Raw genomic sequence first — 19,462 nt, forward strand, 5'->3', positions numbered from 1 at the left:
ACAAGTTTTAAATTTTGAATTCAATTTTTTTTAAGTGATTCTCAATTCATTGTTATTTCAGTTGAAAAAATGTGCTACTTTAAACTATTTAAATAGAAACTAAAATGGAACGAAAAAAAATGTCTTGTTTTGGGAGTCTGGAAAAAATAAGATCCTACGATTTGCTTTGTCTAATGGTCCATAGAGGGCTTAATTCGGCTTTGATTATATAATAGTTCGATTTTTGTTATTTCAAAAATCTGTGAAATAAAACAGTTCCTTATTCTAGTAAGGTTAATTAGTGAGGTAAATGCTCTCAACTTCAGATCTCCTGCCAACTGAGCCAGAATTTGCATCGTGCAATATGGACCCGTGCCCGTCGCATCGCTTCTTCGGCACAGGTGCACGGTGAGATGGTGTTCCGATTATGTGGGCAAAATAAGGCACTCGGGGCTTGATAGCGTCTGCGGGTCTCGCAGGTACGCGCGAGTGCTTGATGAGGCAGCGCGCTGACAGCCCCTCCAGAGCCCCGAGCATTTGCACGTCTTCAGGAAAGGATTAGACCATGTTTAGCGCCCGCACTCGAGAACTGATACCTGGCGCAGAAGGGGAAGGAATGAGGGTGCGAAGAGGTATGCCGGGGGGAGAGGAAATCATTTCGGGAACAGGGCAGATGCAATGTTGCACGAGAAAAGATTGAGTTTGCGAATTTTTTGGCAGATAGTATTTCAGTACTCTAAAAGTTAGTAGATAGGGTTGTTGTGCAGAAATTTAAGCGGTTAACCATTGGAGAATAATATGGAGCAGTCATAAAGTCTTTCTCGGGGTTACAAAAAATTATTGCGGAAAAAATAATTGAACACAATATCGAAACATTTTTTAATGTAGAATGGTTATGTTCTTAAAGTTTTTTCTTCTTTTAAATCCGACAGACACTCCAACTGATGCAGAAATAGTAATTTTATATTCGATTGTTATCAGAATAACGTCAACGGAAAGCATTTAATGTGTTCTTTGGTTCCATGAGTTCATTATCGTTCAATGTCAGTTACGAGATTACTTAAAAGGCAGAAGGCTTGCAACGCCAGTTGAAGATATTAATACATTCAAAATTTGATCACAGAATGTTGTGTAAGTATGACAGTTAAATGTTGGATAATACTTGGAGAGTACTAAGATACTGCCATGACTACTGTCATATCAAAACAGCGTAAATGACAAACATATAATATGTTTTTTGGTTCTATGAATTCACATCGACCATCATTATTCAATATCAGATGCGGGGTTATGTAAAAGACAGAGGGTCTGCAACACTAGTTGAAGATATGGATGCATTCAAAGTTAGATCACAGAATGTTGAGCATAATATGATAGCGGAAATGTTGGACAATGCTTGGAAAGAATTGGAATACTGCCATGACATTCTTCGAGCTGCCAAGAGTACTCGCGTTGAATTTTACTGACATAAATCATTTTATTAAAATTTTATAAAGTATTTTTATGATATATCGAAACAATTATATGCCAGATTATAATAATTTTTTTGCAATAATATTTTGGAAAGACTTCAGATCCTGTATTATGATAATGGAATAAAACAAGGCAGAGAAAAACCCATGAATTTTATACTCTTTAACTCTGTAGTTTCTTAAATATTATATATTTAATATTACGCAAATTACTAAATATCATGCAATGCGTTTTTTTACATATGAATTTTATAACATATGAATATTTTATGTGTTAAAGATTGTCTGTACGAAAAATCAGACTCTTTTTCAAAGCTATTCAAAAATAACAAATGATGAATGGATAATAAAAGAAATTAATATAATGATGAAAAGAATTTAGATATCATTATTAAAAAGAAGAAATACATTACCTTCTATGTCAATTGAAGTAAATTCTCCGTTTCTGTGAACAGTGGAACTACCGATTTGCGTTGCGGAACCGGCTTCAAATAGATAAATGTGAGTTCTTAAAAACATAATATTTCAAATTTTATAATGTAATATTTCAAAACGTTTCAGTAAAAAGAAGAAAAACATTGGAAGATGGAATCACAAAAAAACTGGGTTTAATAAAGTTGCAAGTCTAATTTAGAAGAAATTCGTTTAGAAGAACGCGTTTGAATTGAATTGAATTGAATTAATCTACGTATATAAACTTGGCAAAGGCTGTTGAAAAATTACGTGTTAATTTTGGCTGGTTTTACAAAAGAAAAAAAAAATGGCAGGGGAGGGTGAGAGAAAAAGACGACGTCATAAAATCCTGAAAGCAAAAGTTATTCTTAGCATCTTTTATAATCACTATTTTCCCATGGATAATTATTTGCGACATCTTTGCAATGTAGCCGTTGTAATAATGGCAGAAGATTGGAGAGGAATGCACTTTAACACCTTGTTGGAGGCGTGTTCGCCGATCTTTGTACCTTCCGATACATAACGAAGCAAACGGGCCGATCTTAATTGCCTGACAGGCGGCGTAAATGGCAAGAGAGAATTCTTCGCGCGAAGGGCATAAAGAACATTAAGCCTTTCGATGCTGCCATAGCCAGGCGGAAGAAGGGGTAGTGGATAAGTTTTTAAATGAGGCCAAATCGGGGGACGCTAAGATAACATCGCGCTTGCAGATAACGAGTTCTTATGAGAGACAGGAACACGGCGCAAGACCGGGGGAGGAGGGGGGACTGCAGCAAAAAAAAAAAAAAAAAAAAAAAATTCGACAGAACTTACTCGCAGCAGAAGGGTTTGGGGATCTTGGGTTCCTTCTGCAGCTGAAACAACGCTAAACGCGTCTATCAATCATTTGAAACCTTCTCTCTCTCTGTGTCTTTTTTATTTTTTACGTCGATTCTTTGGTCCATCCTCTCTTCCTCATCTTCCAGAGTCCTCTCCAACTGACAGTGCCGAAGCGCGAAAGCTGACCTCGAAGGGAGTTTAATGAGATGCTAAATGTGACAGAGAACACAGTACAATGAGAACCAGATCGCATCTGTTCGCACTGAATGCTTCTTGTTCCGCCGGATGATGCATAGCCGAGTATCAGTAATCAGTCAGCGGATAAATGTTATCATAAAAGTGTGTTTACTTTTTCAGATGAAATAGACTGAGAAACGATTCGGCTTGTCTTTTGTGCTTCTCGGTAAGACACGAGGCTCCAATTTGTAATTCCACGGAAGATCTGGTTTGCCGCTTTTACCAAGAATCAGCTGGCCAGAGCTTGTTATTCGAAGAATTGTAAACTTACTTATTTCCGTTCCAATTTTTAAAATTTTAAAGAGTTCCGGTCTTCATTATCGAATTTTCACTTCTTCTCGAAAGTCGAGCGAAAAAAAAAAAAATTAGCGAAAAAGGAAATTTAGAAAAAAATTAATAATTAATCTTTTTTTAAAGTGAAATTTTGAAATTATCTGTAACGACATTTAAAATAATGGGTCCTATTTTAATGCCTTAGAAAGAAAAACCAGACTTTTGCGATCTGCACAATGTAGAATACTTACGATGTTTACAATATGGTATTACATTTAATAATTTCAAGATCTTGAATGCATTTGTTTTTCTAATTTGTTATCATTCTGTTGGAAATTTTGCATTGCTATTGAATACAAACTTACCATTACCATTATCCTACTTTTCATTATTTTTGAAGTGCATACTTAAATGGACAAATACGTCCAGAGAAATGAAGTATGTATATAAGTTTTGGATAGTTTCTTTAATCCTCAAAATTATTTAATTCTCCTACTCTAATCTTAATTTCCATTCTATAAAAAAAAGAAGAAATAATCAACATTTTCGTTAAAAATGCTATTGAAAACGCCTTAATTTTATACTTTTATTTTCTTTGAAAACCTGAGATGACTTCATAAATATAAATAATTCCGATTTTATTTTAGGTACTTGAAAAAAATTAAATGTAAATTAAAATTGAAAATATTCCTCGTTTATTAAATGAATCGAAAATTTTATTATTTTTAAAATTTGACTGATGAACTGCTGGCCTTATAATCAACAGATAACTTTTTAATTGATATGACTTTACATCAATTATATATGAAACGACAATTAATGGATTAAAAAAAAATGTATTTGTAGCAAAAAATGAACTAAATTCACGAGTCAAGTTTATTTTATTATTTATAATTTTCAAAACTAATACGAATACGTTTTAATGTAAGAATTCTTATTTGCTATAGAATTTGAAAAATCCCAATTTGTCAAATTGTAGTGGAACTCTTTCTGACTGTGGCTGTATTCTAAAAATTTCAATGTGATGCCCGAATCAGACTAAGACATCTAGCGAAGTGTTTTTCCTTTAATATATTTATATTTCATACTCTGCTCATAGCAAATTTATTTAATGAATGTTAATTTATGTGAACTTTTATATATATTTATATGTACTTGTGAGTGATAAAATTTTTCTCATACTGAAATCTCTTTAACCGGTGGTTGTGTGTGTGTTCGAATACACCCCGGCAATTTTCCTTTTCGCTTCCGTTTTCATCGGAAATCAGCGTCCATTACTCAGTAATTGAATAATTACGCGGTTTACAGGGGCCCACCAAAAGCCAGCGAAGTCTTTGAGAAACGGGCCTTCAGAACGAAACCCCCTACGAAGGCGAGCCAGCCCCCTGCGCACGCGTAACGCGGAAAATTATAGTCCCAATAAACGTCCTTTCCAGTTAAAGAGAACAATTGAAATCCTTGAATGAAGGAAAAATCAGACCACCTCATTTTTGTATGAGGAAGGTTGTTTTGTTTAATCGTCAAGGCGTGAGCATATCATTTGGCGGGGCACTTCTTCTGCCCCGGGTCTAGTTTAATTGTCTTTTTGGACATCTGTCAGGTGAAAGATCCAGATTTCATTAAAAAAAATGAAGGTTTATAGCTGAAGAGAGGATAATGGGTTTGGTGTTTGCGGACAGGAAGTATGGTTTTAATGAGAGAGTTTGAGCTTACTCTTTGGACTTGCTAATACCATCTTTGACGCCAATTTGCAAAGGAGAGAGGAAACGAAGCAGAAGTTTAATGAAGTCATAATACTCTTGATTACGGTAGAAACGTTTTTAGCATAAAAAAGAAGTTTTCTTATTTTGAAGTTTCTTTTATTTTATTTTAATTTCAATTTTTTTTTCTCCAAAGACTTTGGGCAAATAATCTTTAAGAGGACAATAAAACTGAGGATTGTATTTTCTTTCTTTGATCACCAGAAAATTATTAAAGCATTAAATTAAAGCTTTGGCTCTATTGCTTATTAGAATAATAATTATTTGACTAATTTTTGAAATTATTAAAAAAATATTTTGAAAACGCGAACAAAAAATAAACTTCATAAAACAAATTTCTTAGTTTTCCAAAAAGGAGTTTCTCTTTTTAAATTTAATCATTTCTATTTTTAATATTTTATCTGCAGTTTTAAGATTTCATAAAAATAATGAAATCTTGAAATAAATTTTTATCTCAAATTCATTATGAAATCAGAATTTCAAACAACTTATATATTAAATTAACAATGAAATTCTAAAACTATTTATTCTGTTATTTCATCGAAAATACACTCTTGTACAAAATTCCAAAACTCGAGCACATTCGGCAGTGAGGCAAAATTGTTTATGAAATTCTAAATTTACAAACATGAAAACATGTGAAATTAAAAAAAAAATGTGTAAGACAAGCGTAAAAAATAAATTCTAAATCATTTCCATGTTTGATGTAGAGCTCACTCACTAGTTATAAAAATACTTACACGTTTAAATTTTTTTTTTACCAAAATGATCTGATCTAGCCTATTTTATTAGAGATAATGGGAGGAATAAAATAGAAGTAAATGCTAACTATTAAAAGTTTACGTTTTATTTAAAATTTGCTGATTGATTTTCATCTATAAAAATTGGCTGCCACACGTTCTTTCTGTTATATAAACTTCTTAATTTTTACAGTTTAAAATAATAGTATTCTCTAAATTAAATGGCAGGACAGTTAATATTGATTCATCTGCTTTTTAATTCCTTTTAAATCAATACAGAATTTCTATTTTGCATTTTTAGTACGCACAGAAGTACGTCCAGAAGGTAAGACTAGGTTTGCATATTAAGAAACAAAACATAAATATTTATAGAAGCTCTACTATTGAATTAATTTACACAATCTCTTAATATAAATATGTCTTTTAATTCCTTTTTTGTTGTTTGAAAATAGTAGTTTCATTTTCTTCATTTGAATAAAGAAAAGAATTATGCAAAGAACGAATTTCCTAATGATTATTTCATGAAGAATGGAAATTTCTTTCCCAAACATATTTTCTTTCAATTTTTTTTGAATAAATTATTATGAATTTCAAATACGCTGTATAAAATTGATTATTTGCTTTCTGTATTATTTCAATTTTTTCATTAAATTTATGTTTGGAATATATAATCGCATATTCCTGGTCTCTCATTTCCGGTCTTTGAGATGCAACAAAGAGAATCTTATGTCGGAATGAGCCGCAGAAAATCACACCTGTCAAAATGAATTATCAAAGAATATTTCAGAAATGACTCATATATGTTCATAATACGTTTTCTGAATTCATATAAATATTCATTAAGACGGTGTTTCAAAATTGACTTTTATTTTAATTTTATGAATTGTATTTTATTAGTATCTTTCCTTAACGGTAAATATTTCTTTATGTAAAATGCATTTATTTGATTATGTCTCTTTTGAATGAATTTGATTTTTGCATTTTTATTTTCTTCATATGAAATAAACAAAGAAAATATAATCTTAATCATAAAAAAAAAAAAAAAAATCGTGGTCGACATTTTTAGGAATATCCACGTTTTAGACTTTTTTGAGCCAGAAAAACACATTTTTGAAACTATTCTTGCGTATATTTGTCAACACAATAACCCACAGCCGCTTCAAGAGAGCAAAAATTTGATATCAAATGGTCTTTGCACCAAATTTATAGTTTTCTATCAAAATTTGAACGAAATTCATTCAACAGATGTCTGGCTGGCTGACGAAGTATAAGGGAACATAATCGCTAGACAACGTAGAAAGCACAATGGATGAAATTTGGAGTACAATTTTACCATCTAAAGTATAGATAAATTTATCCTTATCAAATTTTGAACCAAGCCTGTTCAAGAATTGACTACCTGTCAGTCTGTATTTTCGTATTCATAAAAATGTTATCTAAATAGCTAAATTAAATTTTGTTATCCAATTTTAGCATTTAAAGTGTGGATTGATTTCAAATATTGAACCAAATTGATCTGTTAATCAGTTTCTATAGTCACATGCATCTAAAAGCTATATCTCACAAATGCAATGTCTTAAATAAATTAAATCTGGTATAAGGACTTATTACTAAAATGATCGTTCTGCGGCAAATTTTGATTTCAGTTCGCCAAGAAAGAAAATAAACCGGATCCAAAATGCAGGCTCTTTTTCTCTACTTTACTACGAAATATAAAACTTTCATTTGCGGGACTCTGAAAATAAAAATCTGAGCATTCATGGCGCTCTTGGCTTTTCCTATGGCTCTCAATTTTTTTGCAGGGGTGCGAGGGGGATAATTCTTTTTATTAGACAGTATGGAAGAAAGTTTTAGGAGACTCCCTTTCACCTGTTAAAAGTAATAATTTGTCTAATGTACTTATTCACGTATGCTTGTTCAACGGATTATATTTTTATATTTATTTCAGAATAACTTTTTGTACTTTATATAACTTTCTGAAACGTGTATATAACTTCTTGAATCATGTTTTTTTATATTTATTGTTAAGAGAAAATAAAATAAAATTTAGACATCTCTCTTTTATTTTAAAAGTGTGAAGTAAATTAGTAATTAGTAATTTAAGTACAGATAGAAATTTTTAGTAAAAATTTTTAGAGAAAATTAGAAAGTAAGGTTAGAAAATTTTTTTATGGATATGTGTCTAAATTATTGAATAAAGCCGCTTTCTACTGGCATCAAGGATGCCAACTGTATTTTGGAGTCGATTAAGCTGGAAAAAAAAAAGCATAAGACAGCATTTAAGAAATGTTTGCCAAGTAATTGTTTATCTAAATAAAATGCCACGCAGAAAGAATTGATAGGAGCCCTTATAACAGTTAAAGCTACTTAGGTGGGTTGCGACGCTTTGTTATTATTCATTTGCATTATATCTTAACAGAATTATTTTTTTGTTTGCATTATCCTGAATTCATTTATTTCTGCGAAATTTTTCACTTTCATATCTCGATCTGGTCATTTTTTTTATGGCTTCACATAAAAATTAACGAGAAAGTAAATAGACTCCCCGTTCACGAAGACTTTATTCGTACAACCGACACAGCGAAAGGCGGATACATATGACCATAAAACTCTCGTAAATGAAGACCTTCGCGCCAAAAACAGGTGCATCTTTAACAAGATCGGGTTGGTTACATCGGCGGACTGATTGCTTTGCAATGGGAATATATTTATTCACAGATCGTGAATTCTTTTTGCGATATTCTCAAGGAAATAAATGTTTAAAAGAAAAAGAAAAGTGTTTTTTAAAGCGTCCATTACATTCAGTGTAGGATCTTAAAAATTAATGAAATGCGGTATTTTGTTTTTAAATAGGCAGCTCTCCGAAATATAATTTTTTTAGTTACTATTTTCTTTCAGTTGTATATCGTAGGTATTGCATACATGTATTCTCTATAATGAATATTGTAATGAATTTATGAAAATAAAATTACTAATTTAAATTCCAAAATTCTAATTAAATACTATTATTTTTATCAGAAGTTTTCTTTAGTAAGGTATCCGTTCCCATGTCAGGCGAAATGAATCAAATGAAGAATTATGATTTGCAAACTGAAATAATTACTTTAATTCGAGAGTATTTGAATTATTTATTCATATAAGAATGCATAAATAATAATATAAAAATAAATATTATAATTCTAGCAATTAATATATAATATAAGAATTTTATTTATAGCATAAGAATAAGAAGTCTAATGCGGATTTTAAATAATCGTTGAGAGAACGTGAAAAACTTTTTGAAAGTTTTTATCATCATAAATTAGCGCATTCTTTAAAAATGCTTATTTATAATTTATTGCATGATGAGTGAACAATATACGTATCATTTTAATGAATGTAGATAATCCCTTTGGAGACTAAACTAAATTGCACGTTTTTTGTTTTTTACGCGAAACATCTCATTAAAATTATGATGCTGCACTTTTCTAAAAATGATTTTTTTTTATTTACAGTCTGTTGTGTAGTGGATTTTGGTCAATTAAGAAAGATTTGGAATAATTAATAGCATGTTAAGAGAAACATCATGAAAGTTCATTTATACCGTAATTTCTCTTCTAGTGATCGGTCGCAAGTCAAATATATATATATATTTATGGAATGTTAAGATGGCGCATAAAGTACAAAAGTTCAATCTGTGTACGAATAATCGTCGTAGATAATGTGAGAAATGCATAAAAAGATAATCCGTTGTATACATCTTTAATTTAAATATTATTACTTTTTATTTAAAAATATTTTTTGTAATCGCAATCGATGAGAGGGTTTATTTATTACTGAAATTCACATAACTAATCGAGATTATATTTTATAATCATTTGCGATTCGTTATGCAACCAAACTATTACTGAAAACTTGCCGCCATTGGCGACTCATTGATTCACCAGGACTAATGGTTGTTAAAATTTTCTATTAAATAGTTTGTTTAACTATATCTTAATGACTTCCACTATAAATTATTTTTCATCTTATAGAAATAAAACTCATACTATTTTAGAAGTTTTGCATCGTAGTGCTATGCATTTATTTAATTTTCTGTTTGTATCTTTATAGATTGACTGTTTCATCATCGCTTTAAATCTTAATTACAACAAATTTCAAAATATTTATGAAAATCCTACCACATATCGAAACCTACTTAATATGGACAAAACATATTCAATACTGAAAACTACTCAGTGTAGAAAAATAAGCTTCATCTTCATATCTTGATCATCAACAATGGAAGGAATGATAATCACCAGTAACAATAACGAAAATGATTTGAGTTTCAGTTCGAAAATGATATATATTTAAGCGTAATGTAAAATACGTTTAAAATATATTTTTAATTAAAAGAATTGATTAAAATGAGAAAAATTTGACATCATTGAAAAGATAATTTTTTGAATATTAGGCTAACGTACAAATCATTTTTGTGCTGTAATATTTTCAGAAATGAACCTGGAGAAATGCTAAAATTTCCCTTGATTTTTACTTTTTGTTTGACCATCACCTTTATTTATTATTTATGAGTTATTGAAGTTAATATGTCTTTTCTTAATATAAATATAAGTCATTGCGATATGTATGTATGTTCTCCATCTCTCCCTAAACAACTGAGCCGAATTCAGCCAAATTTCATGCACTCATTGACTGATTAACTTCAATAACTCACAGACAAGAGAAAAGAATATTGCTGACTTTTCAAGTACAAGAATTAGTTCGAAAGGAACCAAAATTTTGCTTTTTTTCGCCATAGTAATTCTGGAGGAAATTATTCCAGATAAAGTATATTAACATCATCGTAAAATTCAAAAGTTTACCTTTTCAACTATGCCAAATTCATTTCTGTGCAATTTTTGTTTATTTCACAACAACTTCGATTGTTATATTTAAGAAATAAAAAAAATGATGAAGATTACTTTTAAACGAGGAAAATATTCCATTGTATGGCAACGGCAAGATTTTAAACAACTCTACTGATATTTTAGGAAATTTCTCTGTTATTTTATTTTAATACATTTTAACTACACTTTTATTTCCTTTAAATGACTCATTTAACGATGCCCAAAAGCAAGAATGAGTTAATTACTCAAATTCAGATTAATGCAAAGAAAGTAAAGCTTTCACGAACAAATGAATATTTTTTATTTTTGAAGAACAAGAATACATGTAAAATGCTGTTGCCAGAACACATTAAAAAAATTCTAAAACAAAACTTTAAAATCAGTAGATTAACAATTTGTATGAAGAACAACAGTTAATTTAGTTTATTTTCATGTTTTTTAATGAAAAATTGACTATTTAATTAACTGCCCCAAAATGTTCTTTAAAATCTCTCTTATATTTTGTGAACAAGATTTGACTAATATAACAAATATAACAATTATACTAATATAACAAACATTAAAACTTACATAGAAAATTACTTATTGTCTTATTTTTAAAATCGTTTAGTTCAATGGATATTCTAATTTTAATGAAAAAGAGATAATAAAAATTTTAGTCAATAAAAGGATTTCCGTAGGCAAAAGAAGTTTCATTTACGAGACCATTTATACATTTTGTACGTTAAAAATATTTTTTATGAAAGGATTTTACTTCCAAGGAAAGCAGAGCATTTCAACTAGTATATAAAAGTTATATGATATAAACTCTTTCCTCTTATGTATTTCGGATAATTGCTGAGGTAATCAAACTAATATGTAAATATGCTTTCAAATAAGTTTCTGTGATTACCGATATTTTTCTATGGTTTTTGTTAGTACGTTTTGTTTTTTTTAATTTTTTTATTATGCTTTATTGTTGTATGATAGAGAGTGAAATGTTCTCCCAAAGTCTTACGACAACTTTCTCCCCCCTCCAGGGTCCTGGGCGATGACGAAAAGAAACCTTTCATCGAGGAGGCCGAGCGGCTGCGGTGCAAGCACAAAAAGGACTACCCTGACTACAAGTACCAGCCCAGGCGTCGGAAACCTCCCAAAAGTTCGTCGGCCTTCATGACGCAGGACAAGCCCCCTTCCACCGACCATATGACTGCGGCCGCCCCAGAACCCTGTCAGCCGGACACCGAATCCTCCAAGCATTATTCCGGTGCGCACTACGGGGCAAGCAGGACATCCCCGCCCACGCCTCCAACGACGCCGCAGCACGGCAACAGATTCGCCAACCAGCAACAGCACATCAGGGAAGATCCGCAGCAGCACATTGGACACAGTGTCACAGAGCTTTCTAATCGAGGTGGGTGCCGTGGCTTTAACTGATAATAGTACCAACATCAAAAGAATGTTTTTGAATGGGTTTTTGTTTGAAAAATGTGACAAAAGATTTTGCGCTGTTATTTAGTGAAAATAATTAGATTAAATGCAGAGAAATGTCAGCCTGACTATCTATATCTATTAGCGAGAGTACACTTCGCCTTCATTCATATAATATATATGAAGGCAAATCCACTCTTGCTAATAGATATTAATAATTGATTTTGCTACTAATCACTCATTTTAGTTTGTTACCGTGTTTCATTAATGACATTATCATCCTTAGGTTACACAGTACTTTTCATTATCATCCTTAGGTTACACAGTACTTTTCATAAACAATACCGAATTCAGATTTGATGCTTAAATGGTAGCAAACTTTGGAGGTGGCTATTCGAACAGGAGTATGTAACTTCTTATCGATGAAAATATCAGTGTCAGTGCGATGGATACTCAAAATAGAAATGAAAGAAATTGAACCTCGTCCTCTCCAGACATCTACAGAAACAAAATAACACCAGCTCTAAATTAAACCAAATGTTTCTTGAACCTCCTTGTAATCTAATAGCATCTTTCGAAACGGGTTTCTTTAGTCCTTAAATAGCTCTAAATGCACATCGTTTGCAAGTGTCCCGAATGCTCCGTCGCCAACCCCACCCTAACATCACATAAAACCACGTCGAGACCGCCTGTTCAAAAAGCCAATTTTTGCACCCGGATCCGTCAGAAGTAACTTGATGCAAATATTTGATCTCTGTTTTTATTAACCCCCTACTACAAGCATCCTTGTCCTGCAATGCCTCCCCTCCCTTGACGTCACCGCCTGTTCTCGCACAATCAGAGCATTCGATCGGGTCCTGCCAACAATTAGGCTCCTGATGCGGAGTGTCCCACGTCAAGTGGCACCTTCCGTGATTCGAAAGGACACTCGATACCCAGTACTCCACCCTGCACGGAAAACAAAGGCCATTTGTGCCGATCCACTTGGTGGTTTTGTGTTGTTACGTGCCTCGCCTGCCATCCACAATGGGGAGAACCGGGCTGGCATGACAGAATGATGGAATGCCAGAGCTCTGTTGCTCGCATTTGCCCCTAACTAACAAAATACCCACTCTGCTGGCTTATTTTAATGTCCACTTCATTGAAACAAAATACGAGAGATCAGTTCCCTGGGACAGTTCATTTAAATGACTAATTAAACATATGGCGACATTAAATTTCTTAGTCATTTTTTTAAAATTTATTCAGAGATCTTATTTTTGAGTAACTGCAAAACAACTTTGAAGTGATAGTTTATTTTTCTATTGTTTAAGTCTAACCGCCTTTGGCGACCGTCTTGTACAACAGGAATTCTGACTACAAACCATTTCTTCTAAATCTTTTGCACATGACTTTGTTCAAGATACTCTAAGGAGGATGTATCTTAATTTCAAATTATGATTTGCATTTAACCTATACTATTTGATGAGTATTATGCCTTCCCAGTTTGTTTGTTTTTATGTCCATGCATTTGCAATAGTCTGAAATGGTGTAAAATTAAAGTAATGTGACAGGCAGCTAAGAAAATGCTTATAAAAGAAAAAGGAATAATTATTTTCATAATTTATTTTTATTTTATTACATACACCGACCCAGTCTACCAAATGGATGTGAAATTTTAAACTCCATATTTTAGGTAGTATGTTTGATATAGTTTGTCTATAGATAAATAGTCAATTCAGTACAATTAGGAAATAAAATTTCATACTGGAAAAGAAACGAAATATTTCTATACATCGAATTATATCAAAGAATATGGCTTTCTATAAATGATAGCTTCGGACAATTGATTGTTTATTTCTTTTATCCGAGTTTAAATTTTAACTATAATTGTCTCAATTTTGAGATCTTATTTTTTATTCAATAAACAAAATATGCAAAAATAAATAGAGCAAAATATGAGAATGGTTCTTGGTGAAGCAATGAAAATGACTAGAACTTATCAGAATAATAGAAACTGCTTCTACAATTAATATACAAAGGAAGTTTGGAAAATTTTTTTAAAGTTCAAGAAGAAAGTATTTGATATATTAAAATTATTGTAATAGAAACCATTATTTTTAAAATTTAAAAGGGTTCAAAAATGTTTTTTGTGCGATTTCACTCTTGATTTTATAATAAACAACCTACTTAATTTTATATCAAATAAAACTCTAATTTATATTTCAAAAGGAAAAAAATATTTTCAAAATTAAATTATTGTTCTTTTATCGCTTTATCTCTGTTGTATTGTTATCATAAGATCAAATAATCTGTAGAGCGTTAACATATTGATAAATAGATATTCAGGAACAATTTCACTTGTTATTAATGGAGATAGAAATTTTGATTGCCACTAAAAGATTATAAAACGTTGCAATTTTTATTGTCACAGTAGAAATAAACTTTGGAGTCGTATGAAACTCAGAAGAAACAGTAAGTTTCATCATAATAATTCAGTGATAAAAAAAAATTACGGAATTATTGCATTTTTTCGCAATAATTGTAATCTTGCTTACTCTAATTAAAAAATAAGAAATCAGTTTTTCTTTGAAATCAACAATGAGTAAGTAATAAAGAAATGTAACATTTTGAGAGGAAGTAAACTCATTATTCATATTAAAGTATATATGGAGAAAGTGTCAAAAGTAATCTGTTTTGCATCAGGAAATTATGATAAACAGTGTAATCCTATTAAACATTACCACTATTATGTGTAAAACTTTAATGGAATCATCTAGTCATTTTTAAAAAAATGTTTACAACTTAGATTTTAATTGTATTTGAAAGAAGCTAATATTCTATAGCTATTCCACACAAATTTTTTTTTTAGATTTTATTGTAAAATGTTGCCAAAACTAAAATTTTTGAAAAAAAGAATTCTAAGTATCTCGTAATACACTCCATAAAATTGGTTGAGGTTTTTTTCTTTTTTTTATGTTCCCGATATTTAATTATTTATTTTATCGTTAAACATACAAAAAATACATTGATATTTTTTTTGAAAATTATTGCATATTTTAGAATTAATTCCATACTCAATTCCACAAAATTGTATTTCAGAACATTCAAAAAATTCTCACCTTTTTTTTTTTAATTATTAAAAAAATGCCTTGGAGTTTCAAAAAAATATTATATAAACAAAATTAAACATGGAGAAACATCAATTTAAAATCCTCATTTTCCAAACAGCATGGAATAAAAAGGGCAGATTACTATCTGTAATTTTTACAAAATGTTGATCAGTTATTTAAATTGTTTACTATAAAAAAGTGCAAGAATTTGGAGAATAAAATGTTATACTTGCATAATAAATGTATAAAACAGCAATCAAAGATCAATATTCATTGAATCTTAATTTTAATAATTATAAAAAAATAAGTAAATATGTAGAACTGACTTCATCCTATAACTGCTACCAGTAGTATATTTTAAAAATTCTTGTTGATTAATATTATTACTGGATTGCTGAAATTCGAAAAAGTATCAAATGGAATCCGATTTCATACTACTTATAAAAATTTGAGTATCGCAATGACGTCAGTTTTGTGATACTCAATGCCAACACATGTAATAAGATTTAATATTATGATCTAAGATAATGAAATGCAATCGAGTCATACTTCTTTTATTACCAGCCTGACGTGTAATTTATTATTACTTATTTATGTACTTGTTTATCGAACAAATTGAATCCAATCGATAAATCTTTGTGACAGCATCAAGTCATTTGTCACCAACAAGTTTTTTGAAGGCTGCCAAGGATCAAACATTGTCGTCGGCTCTAAAAGGCAGGATTTTTAAAACTTTTTTTTTTTCGCCATCATCTTAATTTCAAAAGTATTCCAGGGCTCAGTTTCAGGAAAAAAGGATATAAGGAAAAAAGTGAGAGGAAGACTGGGCAGTAGAAAAATTAATTAGTATGTGATAGCCAAAAACACATTTGAATTCATATAATTCATTGTGCAGTTTTAATAAAATAAGCTAGACAAAAAAAAAAAGTATTTTGAATCATTTTTGCCCCCCATCTTTGTTTCTGTGCCCCTATAGTTAGCAAAGCGTTGTAGAATGGAAGAATTACAACCTTTCGAATGTACCGAGAACTCTGCCTCATTTGAGAATTATATTACTAAATACAGAATCGTATTTCCTTCAGAAACTAAAATGTCTTAATGAAAAAATAATAGTTACTATATTTCTATTGAATTATAAGATAATCTTGTATTTCTTTCCAAAGTAAAAAAATAAATAAATAAAAAATAAAAAAAAATTCTTTTTTATTTTTTATATTTATATAATATGGACATTTTCATAACTTATAAAGTTTTTAATAATTGCTACATTTTAATTCTTTCCATAAATATATTTAAACCGTTTTTATTATTTATAAAAAAAATAGTTCCATCAGGATTTTCCCTGATTAAAAAAAATGCAAAATAATCAGATGGATATTATTTGTGAAAAATTTATCTGTAGAATCTCCGAAATGTTGTAAACTATCGAATTTGTAATTGGTATAAAAGAAAATTGAATTACAATTGAATACAATTTGAAACCATTAAGCAATGGAACTGCAAAAGTAATTCATCGAACTAGCTTTGTTGTGCTGCCATCTATCGAGCAATTTTAACTCTTTTTCCTTATCATGGGATAAATTTACTTGTACATAAAATTCGTATCTATGGTCTTCATTCATTAGCAAGATGGAATAAGAAATGAAAGGGCATAAATAAAAAAAGATAATTACTGAATAAAATTTTTATCTAATTAGTATCTAAATATTACATTTCACTTCATGAGAATATTGAAATAAAGCTCCAATTTTCAGTTGATTTTTTTAGCATACACATAGCTAGCAGGACCTAAATTTAGCATTTAGGTCCCTACATAACAACATGCATTAAAATACATAAAAAAGTATAAGTTAAAAAAATTGAAAGTATAATTAAAAAATATATTAATTATTATTTCTGAAACATCTCTAATAATTGTTTTACTTCTTTACTGGAGATTATTTGTCCTCGCTGAAAAATTAGAAAGTAGAATATAAAAAAAGAATTAGATTAATTATAATTTAATAATGCAATCTATTTACTTTTTAGTAAAAATCTATTAGTTAACTATTATACCTGCTTCATTACTTTTGACTTTATTTTAAAACTCTTCTGTGTAATAAGGATAACTTCATTATAATATTTCGTAATCAAGAAATGATAACAAGATAAAAATTAACATTAATATTTTTTAAAATTTCAAAAATTAATATTTTTAAATTGTAAAATAATAACAATTATTCAAATGAAGAGTAGATAATTTATTATCTGTGTTATTACAAATTCTCCTGTCAAATGAAATTGAAAGATGACGCACAATACAGCATTTCGATTGTTTCAGGTTTTATCAATAGATGGCAGCACTGATTTTACCTATTTAAAAAAATAGATGTCCTTCCCTTTTCATTCATTTTCTTATTAATAATAAACTTCATATATTACTATTATTCAGTATTTATAAAAATTATTTTTTAATGTTATAAAATATATATATATTCATTGTCTAAAAGAAATATTTTTAAAAATCTGCAGTAATAAGAAAATTAAACATTAGATGCCTACTACATATTAAAATGAAATTTTCTAAAGATAGTAAGTGCCATGAAGGCATTAAATATCCTTCTCTAACAAAATTCGCTTTCCTTGAGGATATGAGCCACTAATTATTTCTCACATTAAAATTAACCTTCTATGAACACTAAGATGATGATTCGGTTAAGAAAACTCGATTTCGATGATTGACTAAGAATCACGATAGCCGTTTCTAATTTCATCTTATAGTTTCAAAAACAATATATTATTTAATAATTACTAAATGGCATATGAATGAATTTTTCTTTCATCTTTCATATATTTGATAAACATCATCTTAAAAACTAACTTATCTCTTCAGTCAGTCAGATGCACTTTTTTTGGTATTATCTGAGCCTTACGTTTTGTATTTAATTCAACATTTAAATAAACAGCTAATTCGTATTTCATACGACTTTTTTTCGACTGCTAACATTTTGAGGGAAATATCTGGAAGGATAATATGGGTACATTTTTTAAAACAATTATTTTTTTTTCTTTTAGGTCCTGATCACAACAATGGCGGACTGTCCCCGTCTCTTGTTGGAGCCACTTCTTCGCCAGCTATTACAACATCCACCACATCCCGAAATGGACCGTGCAAGTATGCAACGGCAACCGTCCTGGAACCTTCCGTCTCTTCCTCTTCCCTCGGACCTCCTACGGCCGACCCCTACGTGCACTTCGGATTGACGCCCCACCACCAGTACACCCACCATTTGCAGCCTACCGGTCCACCAGGACCTCCCTCTTGGAATCGATTCGGTGAACCATTCTCACAGAGGGTTGGGTGTTTACCTACAGCAGGTGGTCCACGAGATCACCACCCTCTTTCTGGAAACGAACATCCCTTGTTGGGGGAGATGGACAAGACCGCCAGTGGAATGAGCAGTCAGTTATCACAGCATCATCAGCCGACGCTGGATTTGTATAGGGGTGGTTACAGTGCTCCAGAATTTCATCACAGTAACCGCAGAGTGACACCTCATCAGCCAACATCTTTCTTGGAAAGTGCCAGTGACAGCGGCTTTGGTCACTGCGGTGGAGCCGCCAAGACTTTCGGACCATTGAGCATGCAGAGCTGTCCGGTTTTTGGACACATGGCGCCAGTTTCATCCGCTCAAGATCAGAGCAGCATGTTCTCTTCCGGTCCAGTGATGTCGGACTCCGGAGCCGGATCCTGTGCTTACAATCCGGCCCATTCACTCGGACATTTCCTGCAACCTAAGTAAACGAAAAAGAAAAACGTTCTTGAACTATCCAAGGATCTTTTTATGTGTTTCGAAAGCACGGACACTTGTTGAGAATGATAGACAGTTATACTGGCACCTCTCTCTCTCTCTCTTTGTTTCTTTTGTTTTTTTTTTCTTTTCCTAGCTCTTTTTATATGATGTTGTTTTATTTGTACTGTGCAAGAACGAAATATTGATCTGACCTGACGTTTGGTTACATGAAACATGTGCTTTATTATAAAGATTTGAAGTAAAATCTATAAGAACAAGCTGTGTGGTTTCTTTCCTTCTTTTAAAATAATTTTTAGTGGATTTTTTTTTTTGTTATTCAAAATTGTTTTTAAACTTATTTTGCAAATAATATTAGCTAAATTAATATCATATAGATATAAAGCCATTAACATTGTTAAAAATTTATTTTAAATGAACTACTCAATGTTGATCTACCACCTTGACTTCTTTTTTAAAAAAAGAAATCAATTCAAAAATCGACTATAGTTGTATAGAGACAATGTCAAAAAAGAACTAAACTAGACGTCCTTTATTAAAAACTATATTTAAACGTCATATGACTTAA

General features: G+C 30.7%; 1 protein-coding gene across 2 annotated transcripts in view; it reads left to right on the top strand.

Moving 5' to 3' along the window:
• The window catches only part of LOC129963608 (transcription factor SOX-8-like), a 119,655-nt gene extending 100,501 nt beyond the window's left edge, over positions 1 to 19,154 (top strand). For both annotated transcript variants that reach the window (XM_056078077.1, XM_056078076.1), the window contains exons 2-3: positions 11,621 to 11,994; positions 18,158 to 19,154. In XM_056078077.1, coding sequence (XP_055934052.1) covers positions 11,621 to 11,994; positions 18,158 to 18,885 — 1,102 coding nt within the window. In that variant the 3' untranslated portion in view covers positions 18,886 to 19,154. The remainder of the gene's footprint in view (positions 1 to 11,620; positions 11,995 to 18,157) is intronic.
• Positions 19,155 to 19,462: the final 308 nt, after the last annotated feature.

Source organism: Argiope bruennichi, chromosome 3 (assembly GCF_947563725.1).
Source record: "Argiope bruennichi chromosome 3, qqArgBrue1.1, whole genome shotgun sequence".
Taxonomy (NCBI): domain Eukaryota; kingdom Metazoa; phylum Arthropoda; class Arachnida; order Araneae; family Araneidae; genus Argiope; species Argiope bruennichi.